Consider the following 21974-nt stretch of genomic DNA (forward strand, 5'->3'; position numbering starts at 1 on the left):
AGTTGTGAAGCTCTGAAAGAGGTATTTCAGAGAAGCTGAGGAATCTCCATCCTTGCTGATTTTTGAGAACTCAGTTGCAGCAGGCTTCGAGACAACTGGTCTAATGCTGGAGTTAGCCCGGCTTTGAGTAGGAGGCAGGACTAAGGAGGCAGGACAAGTGGTTTCTTCCAAAGTAAGATCTGCTTCTTAAATCTGGCTTGATATTTTTCCCGTGGTTTTCATAACTGCATGTAATTAGAACCTGCAGATGTGTTTTCATTTCAACTGCTGTATCTCCTTTGTTTTAGAGGAAAAAATGTTCAATGTGCATGAGAGTGGTACTAGAGTGGTAGAGAGCAAGACTTCACAAAACAGGGCATTGTAAGAGTAGAGACATATGCACTGACTGTGGCTCCTGTTCTGTGCATCTCCTTTTTCTGTGCACCAGCTTTTATAGGCACAGAAAAATGTAATTCTGTGAGCACCAGAATATGCCTCTGTGTGACTAGAAGGGGAGTGTATCCCACAGAGCAGCTGCTTACATGTTGTGCTGGTTTTGGCTGGGGTGGAGTTAAGTTTCTTCCTAGCAGCTAGTGTGGGGCTATGTTTTGGATTTCTGCTGAAAACAGTGTTGATAATACAGGGATGTTTTCGTTACTGCTGAGCAGTGCTTATACAGAGTCAAGGCCTTTTCTGCTTCTCACCCCACCCCACCAGCAAGTAGGTTGGGAGTGCACAAGAATTTGGGAGGGGACACAGCTGGGACAGCTGACCCCAACTGACCAAAGGGATATTCCACACCGTATGGCGTCATGCTCAGTATATAAAGTTGGGGGAAGAAGAAGGAAGAGGGGGACATTCGGAGTGAAGCCGTTTGTCTTCCCAAGTAACCGTTACGCATGATGGAGCCCTGCTTTCCTGGAGATGGCTGCACACCTGCCTGCCCATGGGAAGGAGTGAATGAATTCCTTGTTTTTCTTTGCTTGCATGTGTGGCTTTTGCTTTACCTATTAAACTGTCTTTATCTCAACCCATGAGTTTTCTCACTTTTACTCTTCTGATTTTCTCCCCCATGCCACCAGGAGGGAGTGAGTGAGCAGCTGTGTGGGGCTTAGTTACCTGCTGGGGTTAAACCACAACACCCCTAAAGAGACTGTAGATGACTAGCTTGGATGTAGGCATATGTGTTGTACATGTTTAAAGGTAGGCAATATTAATCGCCATTAATTTTCTTTGGAGTTATATGGTGCTTATTTTTAAAAGTCTCTTGTGAAAATATTTCCTTTCTAAAGAGGGTTTTTCTACATGTCTTAGCTGTTATCACAGGGTTGTATCTTTTTTATATCTGGGAGAAGGTAAAAATGAATTGCCTTCAAAACTATCAGGTTAAAAGAAATTTGACCAGAGTGTGACTTGGAGACACTTTCCCTCAGAACCAGGGGAAGAAAACCAATAGATTTTGACTGCAGGGCTAAACTTCATTTTTCAGGAGCAACATATGCTATGGTCCACTTCTAAGCTACCTCCTTGTATTTCCTCTGATTTCACATGCAAAAAATAGAGCACCTACAGATTGAGTTTGATCTGCAGATTAATAGGTCACACAGCCACTAAGACTGCTCTGGGTGACAAAGTGCCCTATGGACTATTGCAGACCTAGGTAAGTGAAGCAAGACAGCTATGCTGAGTAAAACTGGGGCAGAATTTGCTAATGGTTTGCTGTAGAAAGCTGCATAATGCTGTGTCGGCTGAGAAGCCATAGGTAGCTTCAGAGAAGCTCTTCTCAGAACAAAAGATGGGGATGGCTGAAAAGTTTGACTTGCTGCAAAACACAGACTTCTCCTGTCTCCCACTAACTTCAAAAGACTTCTAGCTGCCATGTGCTTGGTCCAGAGAGAACAGCAGGGAGCGGGAGCACTTAGTCTCAATAAAGCCATTTTGGTCTGAGTTTGGTACGTTAAGTACTTAGACTTCTCAAACTACCACATGATATGGTTTCATGACAGGTCATAAAAAAGGAGAGATGCAAAACTGCAGTCAGAGAAAGCTCCTCTGTGCAAGGTCCCTGACAGTGGAGAGCTGGCAGCTGGAGTGTACACCTCAGCCTTGCTCCTGTGTCACAATCTTATGCATCAAGTATGTCAGGTCACTAGATCAGATGGGGCACCTATAGCTGCCATGAGTAATCACAGCCCAGGAGAGGGTCTGTGGCACTGCATTGCCAGAAGACGCTCACCTAGACATAGGGGACTACAAGACAGAGGTCAGCTATGTGTTTCACACTCAGTGTGGGAACTGACAAATCTGCTATGAAGCATGTGCCTGAAATACTGCTACCTTATCTGTTCTTACCCACATACTCTGAAAAATTAATGCTTATACTTTCAGCTTACAAGAAGAGTTGGAAAGATTTACACAAAGAGGCTGGAGAATGGATGTCATAAGTTTGGCTTTACACTGCCAGGGAATTTCCTTGAAATAGGGGGATTCATTCCCAGATTCCCCTGAGCAAACCACGACAGCTGGAGCAGGGACCAAGCATATGGTTAGTCTCTTTTCATATTAACTCAAGCTAAAAAAATAGGTGTTTATACTGTCAAACAATATTAATATTCTGCAGTTGTGCATTATGTTCCTTTCAGGATAGCAGCATATTTTTTCTGAAATACTTTGCATATTATTTAGTAAAGTACCCTCGATCAGTGCAGACGTGATTCTGGGCTCCCATCTGTTTTACACCAGTATAATTTCAATTACTTCAGCAGAGGAAGTCACTGTTTTATACAACCAAATTAATCAGAGCTAAGTCCTGTGTCTCAGCATCTTAGACAAATAAGAGAAAATTTGTACATTCATATCATAATTTGAATTTAATTTAAGGAGGTCAGATTATTCAATATACCTGCTCCCATGAACAAAGAACTTGAAGAAAATTGGTACTATAATATTTCTGAAAACTAGTCATTTCACGTGAATACAAATTATTTTGTGGCAGTAAGCCTGCAATTATATGATTACTGTTGCAGTAAAGAACAACGATAATTCTCTTATTTCACTCCTAGTCAGTTTTGTACTTATTGGATGATCTTCAAATATATCATTTTTTGCAATATTTTGTTTGATAAGAATGATGGCTCTAGATATAGCAGAATGGAAAAATTTAACCAAATTAAACATGAGAGAGCATTTTTAAGGTATCACATGGCATAAAGAAATAAATACTTAGACCAGTGTTCAGCATTTTTGGTTTGAGTATTTTAAAGTGTCTACTTCTGAATTGACTTAGAAGGGAAATATTTAATATATGAATAAAAGCTGTTTGGACAAAATTTCTGACCTGGCCCACTTCAAATGTATTTGGAAATACGAATAGCTGGAACATGCCAAGCATAACTAGCTTAATGGTTTTTAAAAAAATAAACCAATGTTTCCTGTTGCATATGAGGACACCAAAGCATAAGCAAAAAGCTACTTTCATCTACCTAGCAAAGCAAGGTCACCGAAGCCATGAAGGCTGCCTTTGGAGGAGTGCCACTTACCTCATTTGAGTACCACTGTCACCCTTGCAGCAGCTCACAGGTCTCTACCAGTGTCTGTATGTACAGATACATACACCGGGTATGTATACATGTGCCCAAGAGTGGGGACAGGTATCCAGTGAGTGGTCATACAGCGGTCTGCCATAGTTTGCATGTCACTTGGCTTGAACAAAAGAACTGTTGACTTGCACAGAAGCTGTGGCTGCAATGGTCTTATGCAGGCTCAGAGCTCACCTTCTTCATCTGTCCCTTACCAGGGTGCAACCTGAGCTCTGAAAGGATGCCTTTCCAAGCAGAGAGAAGCAAGCCTGGTGTTCTGGAAACATGAGCATGCTCCTTGTTTCTCTTCTCTCCACACCCATTTCCTACACTCCTCACAACTGCTGTGATGCATCTTCACTTTTTCTGGGGAAGACGCTACAGTGCATACAAGACTGCACCTGTTCTTAACATGTCCCTAAGAAACAGCGTGTACTGAAGCAGTCGCTTAAAACAGGTGGCCACTTCTCAGAAAAGACAAACTCTTGAGATACCAAACATTTGATACCAAATGGCCTAGGAATTCCTGTAACAGCAAATGTTGCCTCTGTGAATTGAAAATGCCAAAGGAAAAGGCAGGGAGCTGCTTTCTGAAGTCAGCTGGGAGGGACAAAGCGTAGCTGCTGAAGCAGTCAGACCCGATGGAGAAGGTGAGGTGCTGAGGATCACCTTGAGCTCTGTGCACAAGAGCGAGCTGAGCTGCATGGAGTCTCTGCCATATCAGCTACCTCCTGCAGCAATATCCTGCAGAGGCCTAAGGTTGCTGTAGCAACCACAGTAATTTAAGAAATACTGAGAGAGAGATTGTACCAACAGCAATAAAATAAAAAAGTAAAGCATGTCTTAAAACATCCTACTGCTCTCAGAAAACAAAAAAGGCCACAGAGCAGCCATAAAGGAAGGCAGTTTAAGGAAGGTGTGATACCAAACATGGTGTTAGTTGTGGCAGTATGCTAGAGCACAATAGACCCCAAACAGTAAACAGCTAGTCAATAGAGATTAGAGGTCTTGCATCATTTGGTGATGTTTTCTGCTGCTAGGTACTTCCAGAAGCACAGTAATAGGAAAAGTTGCCAGCAACGAGGCTTCTAAATGAATGATAAAGGCAAGACTGACTCACAGAGAAAGACACTTGAAATGATGACTGATTTACCATGTTGTGCTTTTGGCTATGGTATAATAGGTAATTTTAAAATGGTTTTCTTTCTTTCCCTGTCTGTGGAAGAAAAAAACAAGATGATTGGTCAGAGCCTTGCATTCATCTGGTAAAAATAAGCCTATTACGCCAAGGACTCTTCTGTTGCATTGACAGCTGCAAAATAAGGATTTAAGTTTAGAGGGGACTGAGTCCTTTCTTGCATTAAACATGTTCTCTCAGAGTTGTAAAACTCTATTCTCACCCATACATATCACCAAAGCAGGTTCACAAGAACACTGCAGCTATATGAGCCTGTAAGAAAATCAGATGCTTCTAGAAATATCATAGAAACATTCACCAGTTTCCTGAATGCCATGGAGAAGAGTGCATCAAACAACAACCAACATGCCTTCAAAAAGCCTGTAGGCTTGTATTATTTTCCTGCATGACGTGGAAGGGTGAGGGCCCCTTTGAAAGGGCAGAAACAGTAGAGGTGTGAATGGGGAAGCTCTGAAGAAAGAGGGATGCAGGTGATCTTTGTGATGGCCAGCATGATTTGGATATATTTTTAACTGCTTATCCTGGAACTAACTTGCACTCCTGGACCTCTATGTAGTTTGACATGATATTCCATCAGTTATTACTGTGATAATAAACAATCATAGATCTCCAGCCACCCCGATTTTTAAGGGATTCTTGAATACCATTTTCTGCTAGCAACATATTGTCCTATTGACCTCAAAGAGGGCTTCTCTTGGAAACTACTCAGCTGAATAAGGACCATGCCGTGAAGGACCATGCTGTTCTGTGAGAAGTATTTCAGGCCTCTGTAAAATGAAAGTCATTTTTCTGCATGGAAGGTCAAAAGCCACCAACATCCTGTGTATGTGCTTAATGCGTAACTACAGAAGTAGCTCACCAGCACCCAGCTGGCATATATTCAAAAATCATTTAAATCAAGATCTAGATAGCTATTGCTTGATCAGTTACTGGAGTTATATTTCACCTTCAAATTTATTCCTACGAGTAACAGTTTCTAATATTTTTATAACATGATTTTCTCTGACTGTGTGGCCTTGTATTTACCCATATTAAAATTTAAAACCTTGTTATAGTCTTTATTATAGGAAAGAAAGGTTGTCTATTCATGTGTAAACAAACCATTAATCTTCTCTGTTTCAGCAAAAGCCTGTTGAATTGAACAAACATTTACTCAATGATCATAATTACAGTGTATGTCAGTTTATACAGTCCCAAATGTATTGAATCTATGTAAAGTGCCTTTAAAATACTGCAATTATTTTAAAGACACAAATAAGTCCAGAGATTTAAGAACAAGATCGCTCTAGTGGACTGTCTAAAAAAGTAGTCTGCTCCTACTTTTTTGTTTGTTTTTGTTTTGGGGACTGATTTCTAAATTATGTTAATCCCCACTGAGGAGATGTAATTATTATAATCATTTTTACTCAATTAATTTTAGTGAATATATTGTAATAGAAATAATTCAATTAATAGTCAGAGTCAGTTCATACTGATGATCAGATGTCTTTAAGAAGCAGAAGGCTACAAAACCTATGTTTCTTTATCCTAGTCTAATCAAGTCACATCAGAAATACACAAAGGAATTCTCTATTAGATTTTTAACTGCTAAAAATAAATTGATTCTTACCTTTCCAAAACTCCCTTTCCCAATAGCCCGCAATATTTGAAAGTGGTCAAAGTTAACTGCAAAATAAAGGAGAGAGAAAAGGAAAATAGTTTCTAGAGTGTTAAGTCAGAATCAGAAATCAGATAAGAGAAGTAATGACAATGTTTCCAAGTAATGTCATTTTACCATGTGGTATTTACTTTTTCTCTTAAAACACCAAACATATTTAATATCTAGCAAAGAGGAGTTTTGCTTTAAAATACGCTCCATTAATTTTATTCATCAACCCGTCTTGGTCCAATGCCTCCAGTGCCCAATATCTCCAAAAAGAAACATACCTCTGCCCTAACCAAGTAACAAGAGAGTAAGTTAGCATTACGCAGCCGTTAGCAAAAACTGCTCAGCATTTTCCAGAAAGATTAAGATCTATTAAAAGGGTACTGAATAATTCAGGTAAGTAACACTGTCTGCTTACAGGTACGTAGTAATATAAGGATAGTATTGTTACAGTAATCATCCTGCAGGATAATTCCCATATTCTGTTACAGTGATGGAAGCTTGTCCCATGATGAGCTAGCAGGATCAGCCCCTCTGAGCTTTGCCACCTTAATACAATACACAATGCTAATATTGTAAGACTATTTCATAGATGTAGCATAAGTTTGTTTTGGGAGATTTCATTTTAGCTTGGCAGTAGAATGGATTTACTCCCGCTTCATGAAAATCTGACAGCACAGTCTGCCCTAGACACTGAAGTGGTTTGCTGTGAAGGTGAGTGAGAGATTTCATTTCTCAGAAATGTCATTATTGTTGGTGTTGCATGAGACTGAACACAGCATGACCTTCAAATATCTGGTTCATTGGTAGGACTGGTGGCTTAAAAAAAATCCAACAATATCCTGAACAAAATTGATATGGAGCCACTGAAACACAACCATGAAAATGTGTGATACAGTTTATACAGTCACTTGTCAGAAAAGAATCACACTTAAAGCTAAACTCAGTGAACCGGAGTCGACAAAGTTCAGTGCAACTTAACAGGTTTTTTTTTAAATTAAAACTTTCTTACATTCCTGGCTTTGGTCACGTACCTCCATCTATGTGCCTGTTATTAGCCTAACAGGAATCAGCAAAATTATGGAGACAGGCTGTCACTGGAAAAATGTGGTAACATGAACAAATACAAATGTGATTCAGGTCATGATGAAGAAAATCCTATAAAACTAATAATGCTTTAAATATCTGTCAAAAAATTTGTATCAGCTCAAGCCAAGCACTGAGTAGGAAGTTGCAAGTTTGGTATACATCAAGCCACTGAAAAAGGCTAAAATCTTATTTTCCCTGTTCCAGTAATATCTTATTTACACTATTAATGCCACTCATAATGTATTTAAATATTTTTTAATTTATGCTTGCTTACATTGTCTTCAAGGAAACATGTTTGCTCCTTTCATTAGTGCAGCTATAGCAACCACCTTCCTGGTAATTGCTGGAGACCAAATCAAATCCAGAGCTGACAGAGCTGAAAGCAGCAGACTCTAGTCTTTAGCAAAGATGGTAATTCTGAATATAGCAGTTTTAGGATTTGGATACTAAAATGAAAATGCATAACATTGCAAAGGATTTATAAGCTGCTTGGAAATTGGAAAACAAATTTTGTGCGGAATCATGCAAGAGTTAGGGTTACCCAGATGTTTGAGAAGCAAGATTGTCCCTCAATGACCTGCAGCTGGGGTCTCTGCCCACAGATTTTACCATTGGGGCACTGTCTTGTAGTTCCTGCTGGTCAGTACTGGTGCGATGATGGACAAGGTGGTCAGTTTAGCAAAGCCACCTTCCACACAGACTTACGTCAATTTAAATCTTGTTCCCACAGGTCATCCCTCCTAAGTGCATGACCCTGAACAGAGGATTTGAGAGCTTAATAGCTGGAATCTTTAAGCTGATCCTTAAGTTTAAGTAGGAATTCAATACAGCATTGAAAAGGTTCAAAACGATGTGTTAATGTCATTCATTTCTTTGATAGGGAAAATTCAGCAGTTTTTCCCTCTAGCATGCTGGTGGTGTCTGTGTCACTCCCTTGCTTTCAAACCTTCTGATGTTTCCTGTTTATTTTACCATTTTTTAAGAAACATGTTCCTTAAAGAAAGCTTAGTTTGAGTTTGTTCTTTACCTTGCAGTCACTCAGCTGAGGCCAGTTCCCAACAACAACTGGAAAACTGTTGAACCAGTCTGTAATTATCTAAATTTCAGACAAGCCACATTTCGACAAGGCTTGACTATATTGTTTTCCTGAAGCCTGTCTGGTTTTGAAATACATCAGTTTGATGAATTATTTTGGTTTTATAAAACTAAGATTAAGCATTTATTTTTAGCTATGAGAAGGACATTTTTTATTGTCCATATAACTTCTATTCTACTTCTCTGTACTTCCTTCCTTAATGGTCTTTATTGCTCTGAATGACTAGAACAACTTTTTTTTAATTGGATTTAATTGTAAATTGGACTTCCGTAAGAAATAAATTACTAAATGAAGCATTAGACCATGGAATTTAAGATGGATTATTAGTAAGGCAAATAAGTGGTTAAAAAACACAACCACAACAATTCATCACATTTTCTCAATTCTTATATTTAATGAATAGAAAGTGGGATGTTTGTTACACTTTCAGATCTTCATTAAGAAAAAAGGGTATTTTCTTTCTACAGTTCACTATCCCATAAGCCTTTCTTAAATCAAGGTACAATGATTGCAACATGTTTTGTGCAAGAAAAAAGGAAGATAATTTTAAGTGACCGTGGAAGTATGTAAACACAACAGAACCTACATTTGAAATGAGCTAGGCTTGCAGCCACTATGGTCTTCTGGAAAGGGTTAATTCACTAAGGTGAGACAACTTGATCATTCAAGCATACTCACAACATTGTAGATTCAAAAACCGGGGAAGTTCCTCCCTTGGGATGTTAGGAAAGGATAATAAAAGGGATACCTTTGCAGTTGAGACCAATACCAAATTCAGCTGACTAAAACTAAGATGCTTTAAGCAACAGTCCCATCAACAACAGATCAACCATGCAGAAGTCACGTTAACATCACAGCCCTGATAAACAGTGAACGGTCAGGCTAAGTTCACTGCCACATTACTACAGTAGTCATTCTCCTCAGGTGTTTTCCTCAGGTGTTTTTAATCTCGCACTGTCAAAATTTTTGGCTTATTTTGTTCATCACACTTTTTTTAGGTTCTGTATGTGCTTTTTCTCCCTTTTGGCGAAAATTGAACACCACAGGGTCACCACTTATTCTGAGAAGAATTACAGCTCACCGTGACCATGGCATCTCCAACGTCTAAAATATCACCAGGATCAGACACTGCCATTTCCTCTGTGCAACGAGGTTATCACAAATATTGTATTCTTGTCCTCTAAAACATGACATGACTAATTCTTGTGGAGCCTGGTGTTGTAGCTAATGACATTTTTCTAGTGCAAAGCCCCGCTGAGATAATGGTGTGGCTGGCAGAAGGACGCTTTCTTCAGTAACAGTAATATGACTATTATTCTTTTGAAAATAGCTTTCTTGGTATCCTTTACTCAAGAGAAAAAAAAGATGTTTTCCAAATTTTTGAGCACTTCTTTCATTTTACTACCACACCATACTTTGGAGATCTTAGACATCAGCTCTGAATTTGAGTCTTAGAGTATGGACATTTTTCAGAAATTAAAATTAGTTTATATTTTCTTCAGCTAATTTTTCATACAGGCAAATTCACACAATGAAACTGTGAGCATTAACAATGGTATGAAGGAATTTCCTTTCAGTTTCACTGATTTTCATCAAGTTGGAAAAATCAAGAAGTATTATACTGTCCCACCTTCATCCCTAAAAAAGTCACCATTAATTCAAAACTGAGCAGAATTATGGAATAAAACAGATATTTGGCTAACTAAGGGAGAAAATAGATCAGCATTTACGACATCTGTTGCATGATACAGTATTAGAGTGACTGATGCCTGTTAATTTCAGTAATGAGCTATATATGCATATAAATTAAAGTATTTTGTTTCTTTCAGTTTAGTCACACTCAAATAAATCTTAAATTAATTCCATTGCACAACTTCAAGTCTCTATTAATAACTTTAAGTGCAGGTATACCTTACTTCGATTATTTTCATGGTTTCAAAGTAGCCCTATGTAGAGCATTTTCCAGCAGTTTGCTCTTGAACTAATAAAAGCTTGGGTGATGGTAATGGGATTCACAAGCTGAATGAATGTGGATGTTGCACCCCGCTTGCCTGGAAAAGTCATAAAATGTGGTCCTAGCCATTGCAGGTACTTGATCAAATACATTAGTATACTCAAAACTATCAGGAATATCTAGAAGGATGGCACAGTGATTTGTCACCAACTTGGACACAGGAGTCCCTCTTCTGCCACAGCCTTCTCATGTGACCTTAGGCAAGTGCTTCGATATCTTCTGCCCCTGTCTGTAGAAACATGAATCATTACACCTCTAAGCAGTGGTAAAATTAGCTGTAGGAGGTAGTTTAGTGCTCAGATACACAAGTAATCAGGAGAGTAGCAACAATCAATTCAGGTAATAGTGCTTTATAAAAGCACTATAAAGACTGAAAGCAATTTTCAAAATGTGAAAAGTGTACACCGCTGTGGAAGTGGAGGTACAGAAATCAGATGATTGACTCCAATCCCACACATCAAGTTGCTACAGAGCTGAGAGCAGAACCTGGCTCCCACTTTGGACCACACCCTTTCTCAGGCACATCTTTCCAATGACACGAGTGCTGACAGAGCAAACATTTGATATAAAACTTTCTAGCAAAAGATAAAATAAATATTTCTTGCTCCACTGCTCCCCAAGGATAAAGTATACTTTGGGGAAAATATGCACATTACAGACTATTGGGTTTTTACAACCATACTGCAAAAACACTGGATAGTTTTAGTGGAAATGCCTGTTATTCTTTTTTGCGCAAACTAACCAGTATTACGTACATAATGATATATGTTAAAACAATGAAGTCTTCTATATGCATTCACCTCTGCTGCATTATTCATGAGTGGTACAGTGATTTGAACCAAATGAATTGTTACATCGATGTAGTTCATTACGTGTTTGTATTATGACATCACACAAGAACACAAAATTTCTACTCTTTCATTTTTAGTTTTGCTAATCTAAAATACTCTCATGTTACCCATCATTTGTTCAAGTGTAAATTACATCTAGCTCAAGAGACAGTATGTATATTGGGTGGATTCTACATAGAGCTGACATCTTCTTACTGCAGCTGAGGAATACTTATAGCATGTACATGGGATTAGTCCAAATACACTCAATAACCATTACCTGAAAGAACTTTATAGCTCCAAGAACAATGTCCAATCCAATGTGGTAAAAGCAAGGGCATACACATGCTTTGCATCATAGAAAAGAAATTAGAGGCCTTTTGATTTAAAAAAAATTGGAAGAACTTGATAAGCATCCAGAGCTAAATCCAGACATTGTCCCTCTCTAGCTGATTCCCACTGATTTATTTGGACTGTCTGGCAGTAGCCAAAACCAGAACTTGACTACTAAGGTATTGGGAGGTATACAGTAAAACCGTATTTGTAACACAACAAGCATTTCAAGACATCTAGCTTCATTCCCACTGACCTCAACAGAAAACAGAAACAAGGAAATGTGATGTGGCCATCAGCCAAGAAAATGGATTTTTATTTAAGTCTGAGCACTGTCTTAGATGTTGCGTGTCTGTTTCAGGGTGTTTTAATGCTTTCTGCTTCTGTGTGAATCAGAAAAACAGAGTAATAACTAAATCAGATTTTCCTTCTAGATTTGGCCTGTATGGTTTGACCTGAGACTCATTGGACAGCACTGCTGTTATGATTTCAAACTAGTTCTGCAGTCTTCTTTATATGTCTGTCTACTTTTCAGATTCTCCAGCCCTTTTCAGAGAAAGTCACAAGGCTGTGCTGACAGAACCTCAGTAGGTCTCAGCAGCCATCAAAGCTTGTTAAAATTGCTACTGTACTTCCACACAAAAACACATAAGATGAATAACCAAGTAGATACCATCATATATATTCAGTACTCATGATGGAGTCACCAGCTTGAATGGATATAGACAGGACAAACATGAATAGTGCTTAAAAATTAAATTAAGGGGCATAAAATGGTTAGGGTAGTCATAAGGAGTCACATTCCATCATGCTCTATTCATGGGAAATGCACTAGTGAAGAAAGATATTATTCAAATTAAATATGAAATTAATTTTTGTTGACAGAATAATAAAGCCAGGCATATCTTTGAGGTGAGCAAAGAATACAAAATCTGTATAGCTTCATTAGGTTTCTGAGTGGCATGGGACATTCCTATACATTAATTCATTGGGGAACCTACTAATTAGAAAGAGTTACATAACTGCACAACAAGAAAAAAGTCGTTTCAGAGCTGGTTTTATCTCATTAATGATGGAGCATGGTGTTTCCTTCATTGTATTTAGGGGGCTTTGCATTTAAATTGCATTACTATGTCTCAATTCTTCAAGCTTAATGAGTGTTTTAGTTTCAATATAAACTGTTTCTAATTATTATGTTAATAATTTTTATAATTATCCAGAGTTTATTTGCAATTAGAAAGAATTGAAGATCTTTGTATGTCAAACAAATTTTATTTAAAATTCAGCTAATTTTGGTTTGAACTTTAAAATGCATTTCGGTCTGATCATGTTTGCAGCTGAATGTACAGAAAATGTAATTCCTGTCTCTTGGGAAGTTCTGATACTTGACCATTAGTTTACACTAAAAAAAAAAAAAGATATGGCTCTTAATGGAGCAAAATTGTTATGACTATTGATTTGAAAATGTAATTTTCCTACTTTATCAATTGAACTAAAGTATTTCATTTTGAACTGATACCATTTTTTCCATTTTAAAATACCATTTTTAATAATTTTTAAATTACAACAAAAATCAGCTTCCACATGGGTGCAACTCCAGAAGTTCAGAATAATGTCCATCTGACAAAAGGAAATATATACTTCAGTTTCCTCAATCAAAGCAAAATATTTCTGTATTATCAAAAGACTTTCATTTCAGGCTTCTTGATTGATCCAAAGCAGTTTCTTTCACAGTAGCTCAGTACTACACTGTGCTTCCTTGTGATGATGACTATGTCTGTCTACAAGATGAGGTCGTTGGCTGGACTGTCTCTCCCATTATGTAGGTATACCCATAGCACTTGCGTGATGCACACTTCGTTCACTCAGAGATGGTGGTGTGTCGGATTATGGGAGATGTAAACAAGTACAAGATTTGGATCTACAGAACGGAATAAGAGTATCAGATTCCAACACCTTTGAAGAAATGCCATATCACAGAAATGTAGTCTAGCTTTGAACTGACCCAAAATGAAATCAGTTTGAAAAGGTAAACTTGAATTCCATTCAAACTTTCAAAACCAGCTTTGTTTTCCTAGTATAAGGCTTAATTTTTGTAAAGGAAAATAATAGCATTTAATTTGGCAAAAAGTTTAATTACCCACTAAAAAGTTATTCAGAGGAAAATTCTGCTCCAAAATTCAATGAAATTTTACTGAAATTAACACTTTTCTGTAAAAGAAAAAAACAAAACAGGTTGACAGAGTTCCTTGTTATCTCCCATCTATGTCACCTTTCAGACATGATGAAGTGGAAGCAACCTCTTCTCTAGATTGCCAGAAATTGAGAGAAAACCTCAGTACTATGGTGTTGGAAAAGTATCAGTTTATACCTCTCATTTCTAGATTCTATCAGTAAATATCTGATACCATAGATAAAAGAGTGGGCTAAGTAACATCTGCTGTAATGCATTACAGGAATTCTTACTTCCTTATGTTAACCCTCCTACAAGGTAGTACTTCACATGCAATTTAGCTACACATGAAATTTGCAGAATATTTAGATGACACACAGTTTGCTCATCAAAAGCAGTGTCAACATCATGGGGTTCTACACTGTATTCAGTGAAATCCACCTCACATTGTATCATTAAAAGTGGGGGGGTTTCCTAAATGGCTGGGGAATTTTCTGAATGTGTTAGTTAAAATAAATACTGGAAAGAACTGCAACAGTCTACCATTTTCCAAAATCCTATAAAAACAAACTAGAAGAATTTGGAGCATCAGCTAATGATTTACACTGTTTGTTAGAGAAACAGGCATGTGTTGCCACAACCAGAAATAAATTTGAAATCCCAAAGAAAACTATCATTTGAAAACAACCAAGCTGCTAAAGAAGAAGATGTTAGGGCTGATTCTCAAAACTTTGCTTCCCTTTTAATTCTTTAAAAGAATATAATTCTTTTCCTAATGCTATTCTGTAAAAGCTGTAAAAGAAATGAAGATGCTACTTTGCATTCACAAGGAAACTGTGACTCCTTGGTAAACAAGAATCTGTTTGAACCCAAGATTAAATGAAAATTTCTCTCCAGAGCTGTTTACACCACAAATAAAGCAAAATAAAATGATACTGCCATTAAATACATCTAGTCTGAAAAATATATCAAGCAGCTACCTGACACTGTAAAACAAAGTTCGCTCCTTGGGCAAGTAGAACAAGCTGCAAATCATTACAGCTTTTCTTTGAGAGAAGTTTAAACTGAAACTACTGAGTGCCATCCTACAATCTCAAGACCTCTTCTGAGAAATTTGAGATACATCACCAAAACAAAACTAAGAAAAGTCATCCTGACGCTTTGAGGGATGTGGGTGTCATCATCTGTGAGCCACTGGGAGGGATTTACAGGTAGCAGAGACTTGTCAACAAGCCATTGAAGTCAGTGCAAAAAGTCCTATAGCTGTAAACTGCAGCAGGATTTTGATCTAAGAACACTGTCATTTGTTTTGGTCTACCGAAAGGTTGCCCTGTGGTAGCATCAGTAAGGGCTTCACCAGAAGCTCCAGGGACTGAGCTAACTGATTGTTACCCCGTGGAAAAACAAAAGTTTATTGCTCTGTGGAAGGTGTAAGAATGTTTGGGTGTTGCTTTGCTCCACAGGAATTTTAACATTTATTTGATGAAATTAGCTATTCCTTTCTGAAAGATTGAACATGAATAGATGTTTACTGTCATAGGTTAATTGTACTGATCAGAAGAGCTCTTGTGACTGCATATCTCTCCCACAGTCCTTCTTGGGAGCATTAGATTAAAAAATAAAGTCAATTTTCTTGGCTTTATGCCTCTTTAAAACTAGTCCAAAATTTAACCATAAAAAGTCATAATCTGAGAGTTTAGTGTGCTGCCTCTGTGATCTTCAGACAGGTTACTCTGTTTCAGAGGCAAACGCAGATACTCTGAGGTGGCTGGAAAAAAGAGAGTAATTGAAAAGCAAGTTTTTGCCTGCCATGGTTTCTTTGAGCAAATGTAGGAAGAGATGAGAGGAAAAAAATTATTCTTTTAAATAAATAATATCAATCTGAAGGATACAAAGCAATATGAAATTTCTGATCTTTTGATTAAGAATTTGATTTCAACTCCAATGAAAGCAAAAAGAAAATTATCTAGATTTGGGGTCTTTCTCATTTTTTTGCTCTGTGCCTGCTTTCCATTTTACCTCCTTTCCACTGGAGAAGGAAGTGAAAGAATTACAAAATCAAAAGGTCTTCACTGATCTCAGCTGAAATGAAAAATTTCTCAGTATTGATTCATGACAATTTTTGGTTTGCTATTATTGTTGTCTATCTGTGTCCATGTGGAGTGTGTGTGCATTTCTGATTCTTTTTTTGCTGAAATCAGAACATTTCAAGAAATATTACTTTTCATTTTGCTTTTAGCTTTTCATAGGAAAAATTTCTATTTTCAGACAGCCTAATAATGAGAGGAAGTAGAAAATACTTATATTTCCCAACAACAGGAGCATAACTTATATGCTTTAGAGCTTACACACACAACAAACGTGTCTCTAAGACCACTTCACCAACACTGTGTTTTAGCCCTTCTTTATAATCCTTGTCATGTGATGTAATGACAAGAGCACATGATCATCCAGGTGAAAGACTTGCTCTTTGAAAACCTGACAAGAAAATGAGGCAATTGCATGGACACCATCTCTGACACATTGCAGACAGCAGGAACAAGGAGGAGAGCAGGAGCATCCCTTTTGGTGGCGGTATGGACGTTTAGATTGGCTTAAGCTCATTGTGACACCTTATGTAACCTACAAGGCTAGTTTTGTTAGAAGTCTAGTTTCAAGGGCAGTAGAATGAGATAGTCACCTTCATAGGGGAGTTACAGTATTTTTAGTACAGAGTTCATATATTTTACAGAAATTGTTTTATATCAAAGTAGAGATCAAACTCTGATCCCTGTCCCATTTAAATATACTGACTCTAATACTTGCATTTTGTCCTCATGCATAAGTGAGCACAGATGATAAAGGTAAAGACAAATTTTAAATGGTCTACTGAGCAGATCTTTCGACTTAGATGGCAGTCCCAGGAAGGCAACCCATTAGCCTTCTGAAAATAAGTAGGAATAATAATAAACATCCTATGCCAGAAAGATTTAAGCTAATACAATCTAAAGTACAACTGCTATTATTTGAAGGCAAAGTTACTCATTTAAACTAATGAATTTTAAATGGTTTCTTATTAATAAACCAAAAAAGGTCAAATAGAGCAGAAAATACAAGGAACATGAAATGTGTTATGTCATTGAAAAAAGTCAGCTGGACAATCTAGTAGGGATCAAACCCAAGTTGATAGCATGTCCTCATGGGCAGTGCAGTATAAAACAGGAAAGAATTACTATCTGCTTAGCGTCACCACTGATGATGTGAGCCGCAAAAATTAGCACAGAGGATGATATGTTTTACTTGTCTTTTTTTGGGGATAATGCAAGGTCTTCAGAAATCCCAATGATGACTAATGGTATAGGCAATAACCAAGGTGAAGCTCCCTTGACAGGTACCTAAGACTTAAAACAGCAGCAGCTGAGACAGCTTAAAAGGAAAAAGAGACAAAATACAATAGTGGTGAGCATGAATGGAGGCTAATACTGCAAAAAGGCAATTCAATTTATAATAATTCCTGCCCCAGGCTGTCATCTAAACCAAAAGGCATCAAGAAGTTCAGAAAGGGGTAGAACTGCAGCATAGTGCAGACTCGAAGTGGGGAAGAGGCTCAGACTGTGACTAAGAAAAGAGAACTCTGCAGAGCTGACCCTGCTTACAGGGGAACCACAGACAAGACATTCTTCTAATGAAACTTCCATGCCCATGGAGGTGGAGGGTCACTGATCTGATCAATCTGAAAATAGTAATGTGGTACCATAGACTGAGAGCAAAAACTTGAGTGCTGATGATGGGCCATCAGCTTAGATGGTCTTGATTTGTGTGGGTCAATTTAGTGTAATCTTTCAGCAGCATTATTTTAAAGCAGCCTTTCTCGACATCTCATTAGTCTTTTGTTATGATGACTGGTTAATCACCCATACACTAAGCTAAAAAGATAATTGGACTTCAAATACAGAGGCTTTCACTTTTAGGTTTAACAGAAAAGTGAAAGGAATTTGCACTGATAAATCTACTACTATTTTTCAACAAGCAGCAAATAGCCACAGATTGTTGTGAAAAGCCTCTAATGACTGATCAGGGATTTTACATACTAGTGTATAACTCAGTGCTATGAAAAATATCATCAGAAGTCAGATGTTCCGCAGGATGGACTGAAATGTTGTAAAAATTCTCACGTTTGCTACATAGCCATCATTGGTATCCGTCAATGGCCAGAGCCTGGGTAACCACACAAGCCTAAAGGCTAGAAAAGATTTGGTGGTAGTTGGAAACAGTTACACATTAGTGTTGTAGAGATGTTCACTTCTTGTGCACGGGATTCATTGTGACTGACCACATGAAAGCACCTGATTCTGCAGTTAGGCCAGCACTAAAGCTACGTGACATGAAGAACTGAAATTATTAGGTTATTATTAGGTTTGGTGCATTGGATAAAAATGCAGCTGGCTTAAGTCCATAACCCTGACCTCATTGCCACATCAAAATTATTAAGATTTAGTTAAGCAGTGTAATATTCAGGTTAATTCACCATAACAGGTCTTTGCAACTGATTTAGTTGCATCTACATTCTGTTAGCATATAGCATTCAGGTAACGTATTTTTAGTAGAAAGGTTTCTTTTGCATAGACTAAATTGTTTTAGTGGAAAGTAATTGGAACTTCTGATATCATCTTAATCACTCACCCATATATCCTATTATGAAGCAGTAATTTATAAAATTTTGCTATTATAAACTCAAAAGTCAGTGAATTTCTTTTTTTTTAAGATCAGTGAAAGTTTTAATTAAAGATCCCTTTTTGTTGCTATGAAAATGGTTTTGTTTTGTGACAGGACAGAGATTTGGTTCAGAAAAGCTATTAACTTAGTGACAACACTAGAAACATCAAAAGTCGTCAAGGAACAATTGAATTGATATACTAGACCTTATCACAGCCAGTGAATAGCAGGAAAGCCTTTGTGAGTCTCCATACTGTTCATAGCTCTTTCGAAGGGTAAACTTGGCATTGAAAATAAGGAGAAAAGTTTCAGGACCTGCTCAAATGTAAAGTGTCTTTAAGACCTTTCATAAGTGCTAAAACGTAACTGCCTTTTATTGAGAAAACAGGGTTTCTGATTGACAATGTTGCTTACTTATGAATGAGCTGACAAAAAGAACCTCTGAAATCTATTGCAAGGAGAAACAGGTTGACAGGTATGTCCAATAGAAAAGATAATCCTTGAGAAAATGTATTGCTAAAATACAGAGTCTAAATTCCACTTTAACTGTAATAGACTTCCCTGTGAGATCAGGAAACACATAATAGACTATGAAGCATCTTTTTCAGCTAGAAAGTGGGAATATTCACCTCCTTCAGAGTTACTATGAGAATAACCTCATTAATAACTGAACTAGAAGGCTCTCTGAGGGAAGTTGCTATGGGAATAAAATGTCAAATTTCAGTGGACAAAACTGTTTTCTCCTACAATAAAATTTACCAGAGTGATCCTTGGGTGAAGGAAAATTCTTTAAATGAAGTCACCAGCAAAATCCTCAGTGAGGCATCAGTCAATCTTATCCACATGGAGGCTTCTATAATGCCAAACATGACAGGGGAAAGCTAAGAAAACTCTTTGCTTTAGGCTTCTTTGGGTGGTGGCTCTGAGACCACTGTTCATACAGAGTAGGACTTCAGAAAATGCGTCTCAGTGTTATGTTAAGGGGAGATTAGGGACCCATGTGAATAGGATTTTGCCCAAACATCTAGACAGAGTATGAATTGTTCTCCTCTTTTTCTTCTAAATTCAGATCCCAAGAGATGAGGAGTCCGTCTCCAAAATTGGAACTGGATGAATTATGTCTTCTATTTTTAACCACAACTACAAATGAAACACTGGGGGCAAGTAAGGACACTAAAGGGTCAGAAAGATTCACATTTCAATTGAGATTGCCTCCCATTTATTGTTTTTAAACCTAACGAACCCCATGGGCTTCGAATGAATGATGCCAGTTCTAACTTGCAGCAGAAGTGTGCCTGAAGTGCAGAGCGGTAGGCCGGTTTTTCATTTGTCATTGTAAGATTAAAGCTCATCAGTTTGACAACAGTGATGTTCCCCCAGGAAAAACCTTTCAAAAGAAGTAGTCAAACCTGCATGTTTGGCATTTGAAAATGGTATCAAAATTGCAAGAATTTCAAGAACATTTAAGGATTGTTTCTGAAGATATCCAGGCATTTATGTCTCCTGGCTCTTCCTCATCAAAACAGTGACAAACATCAACTTGAAAAACAACCCGTATCTCTCAGGGCTCTGAGGACACTAACTGGCCTTTCTGGCCATGACCAGCATCCGCCTGCCCCACCACCACCATGCTGCCCATGGGCTCAGGAGGTCCATTGCAGCTCAGCCCTGGATCAGGCTGCTAGAAGCAAGCTGCATGAGAAAGAGCTGCAGGAGCCTGGCTGGGACCTGCCATGGCTTTGCTGAGCTGTGCTTCAGCTCAGTCCTCACCCGAACTAGATTGCAGGTACGTCTGTGCCTGGCCATGCACCTCAACTACCCTCTGGATCTTGGCTGACCCCACTTACTGTCACTGACCTGCTCTGCTCATCTGGCTTGGGGACAGGGCAGCTGCACCCTGCCTGCTCCTGCTGTACAGCAGCATTTCCAGAGCTACACCCTGGGCCATGGTTTTACAGCAGTGGGATCCAACTGTAAGGCTGCACAGCAGGAGCTGAGGGTAGTATGGGGGCTGGAAACAGGAAAAGCTGCCCTTCATTATGGAAAAAGGCAGTGCTTAGTTAAATTAACAGCACATATAGTGAGTACATTTAAGTGCCAGCACTCCAGTACAGAAGAGTTAAAGAAAATTGCAAGTATTCCATTACTGCCTGGCCACAAAGAAGCACCTCGAAATCCAGCAGAAGCTAGATGCCTCTTATACTAGCCAGATTTCATCAACTGTTTAAATAAAAGAAACAACTTACTTTTAAGAGGGTTGACCTCCTCCATTAACCCCATCCTCTAGCCCACCCATAGTTATCCATCCTCTGCAATTAAATGACTTTCACTATGTACTTCAGCACTCAAGTTGCATCTTACTCATAGGTCTTGTAAATTTTTAAAACGAAGTTATACTTCTAAAAAAAATAAAACCCATTTTAGGAATGGAACCTCAAATCCAAACCTCTGAGTTTCCAGAGGGACTGACCTGAATCTAGCTTTATAGTTCTCTTTTTCTGAGTTTTCTGGAGCCAAAAGGGGCTATTTTTTGATTCTGGCTAGGATGCTTACTATTTCACTGTGTGAATCATTTAATTTCATAAGAATCACTTTGCTTTGTCTGCCATTTTGGAGTAAAAGCAGGTCTCCCAAAGGTTTTCTTACTTACATGTTCAGGACCAAACTTTTTTTGATCCAACATGATCAATTTTCCCCAACTTCAGTTGAAGCAATGGCCTGAGTCATTAGTTAATATTAAAACACCTTTCTATTTTTATACTTCACTTTTTCTGACTTTTTTTCTTCAGGGTGTGTAGAAAGGGTAGAAAAAAAGACCTGATAGTAACAGCTATATTTAATTCATAAAGAACTTGCAGAATTTCAGTGCAACTCAAATGTCTTCATCTCAAGGTTTACAGATAAATATTTAATGATGAAATTGGTAGTTTTGGTACTGAGACTGAAAAAGATGGATTGACTGCTGTACATACAACGGCCACCTAACTGCAGAAGTTTTTTTACTTGGAGCTGGTGACTTATTCTCTGATCATTGCACTGCTTGCCTCTGGGAAATCCTTCCAGTGATGAAGTAAAGATAGTTTCAGCCTGATATTTCAGCCTGCTTATTTACACACCACAAGCAATTATGCCAAAGCTGATAGGACCATGCATTGCTGAAAACAATAAATGTGAATGAGGAAATCAGGGCCTTTGCCTTATCTATCCACTGCTAAGATTAGGAGTGAAACATGAAAGATTTAAAGCAAAGCAAACATAGGTACACTCACAAAACAAACCAAATCCACCTCATCTCCACTCCTAGCCTTTCATGTCAGCTGGCACAGAGGTGCCTGAGGGGAGGA

At 38.1% G+C, this 21974-nt stretch overlaps 1 protein-coding gene across 1 annotated transcript in view; it reads right to left on the reverse strand.

Moving 5' to 3' along the window:
• STK32B (serine/threonine kinase 32B) overlaps positions 1-20578 on the reverse strand; it is a 171790-nt gene extending 151212 nt beyond the window's left edge. The window contains exons 1-2 of the mRNA XM_009328893.1: positions 20488-20578; positions 6365-6420 (exon numbers count right to left, since the gene is read on the reverse strand). Coding sequence (XP_009327168.1) covers positions 6365-6420; positions 20488-20578 — 147 coding nt within the window. The remainder of the gene's footprint in view (positions 1-6364; positions 6421-20487) is intronic.
• Positions 20579-21974: the final 1396 nt, after the last annotated feature.

Source organism: Pygoscelis adeliae, unplaced genomic scaffold (genome assembly GCF_000699105.1).
Source record: "Pygoscelis adeliae isolate BGI_AS28 unplaced genomic scaffold, ASM69910v1 Scaffold66, whole genome shotgun sequence".
In the NCBI taxonomy this organism is placed as follows: Eukaryota; Metazoa; Chordata; class Aves; order Sphenisciformes; family Spheniscidae; genus Pygoscelis; species Pygoscelis adeliae.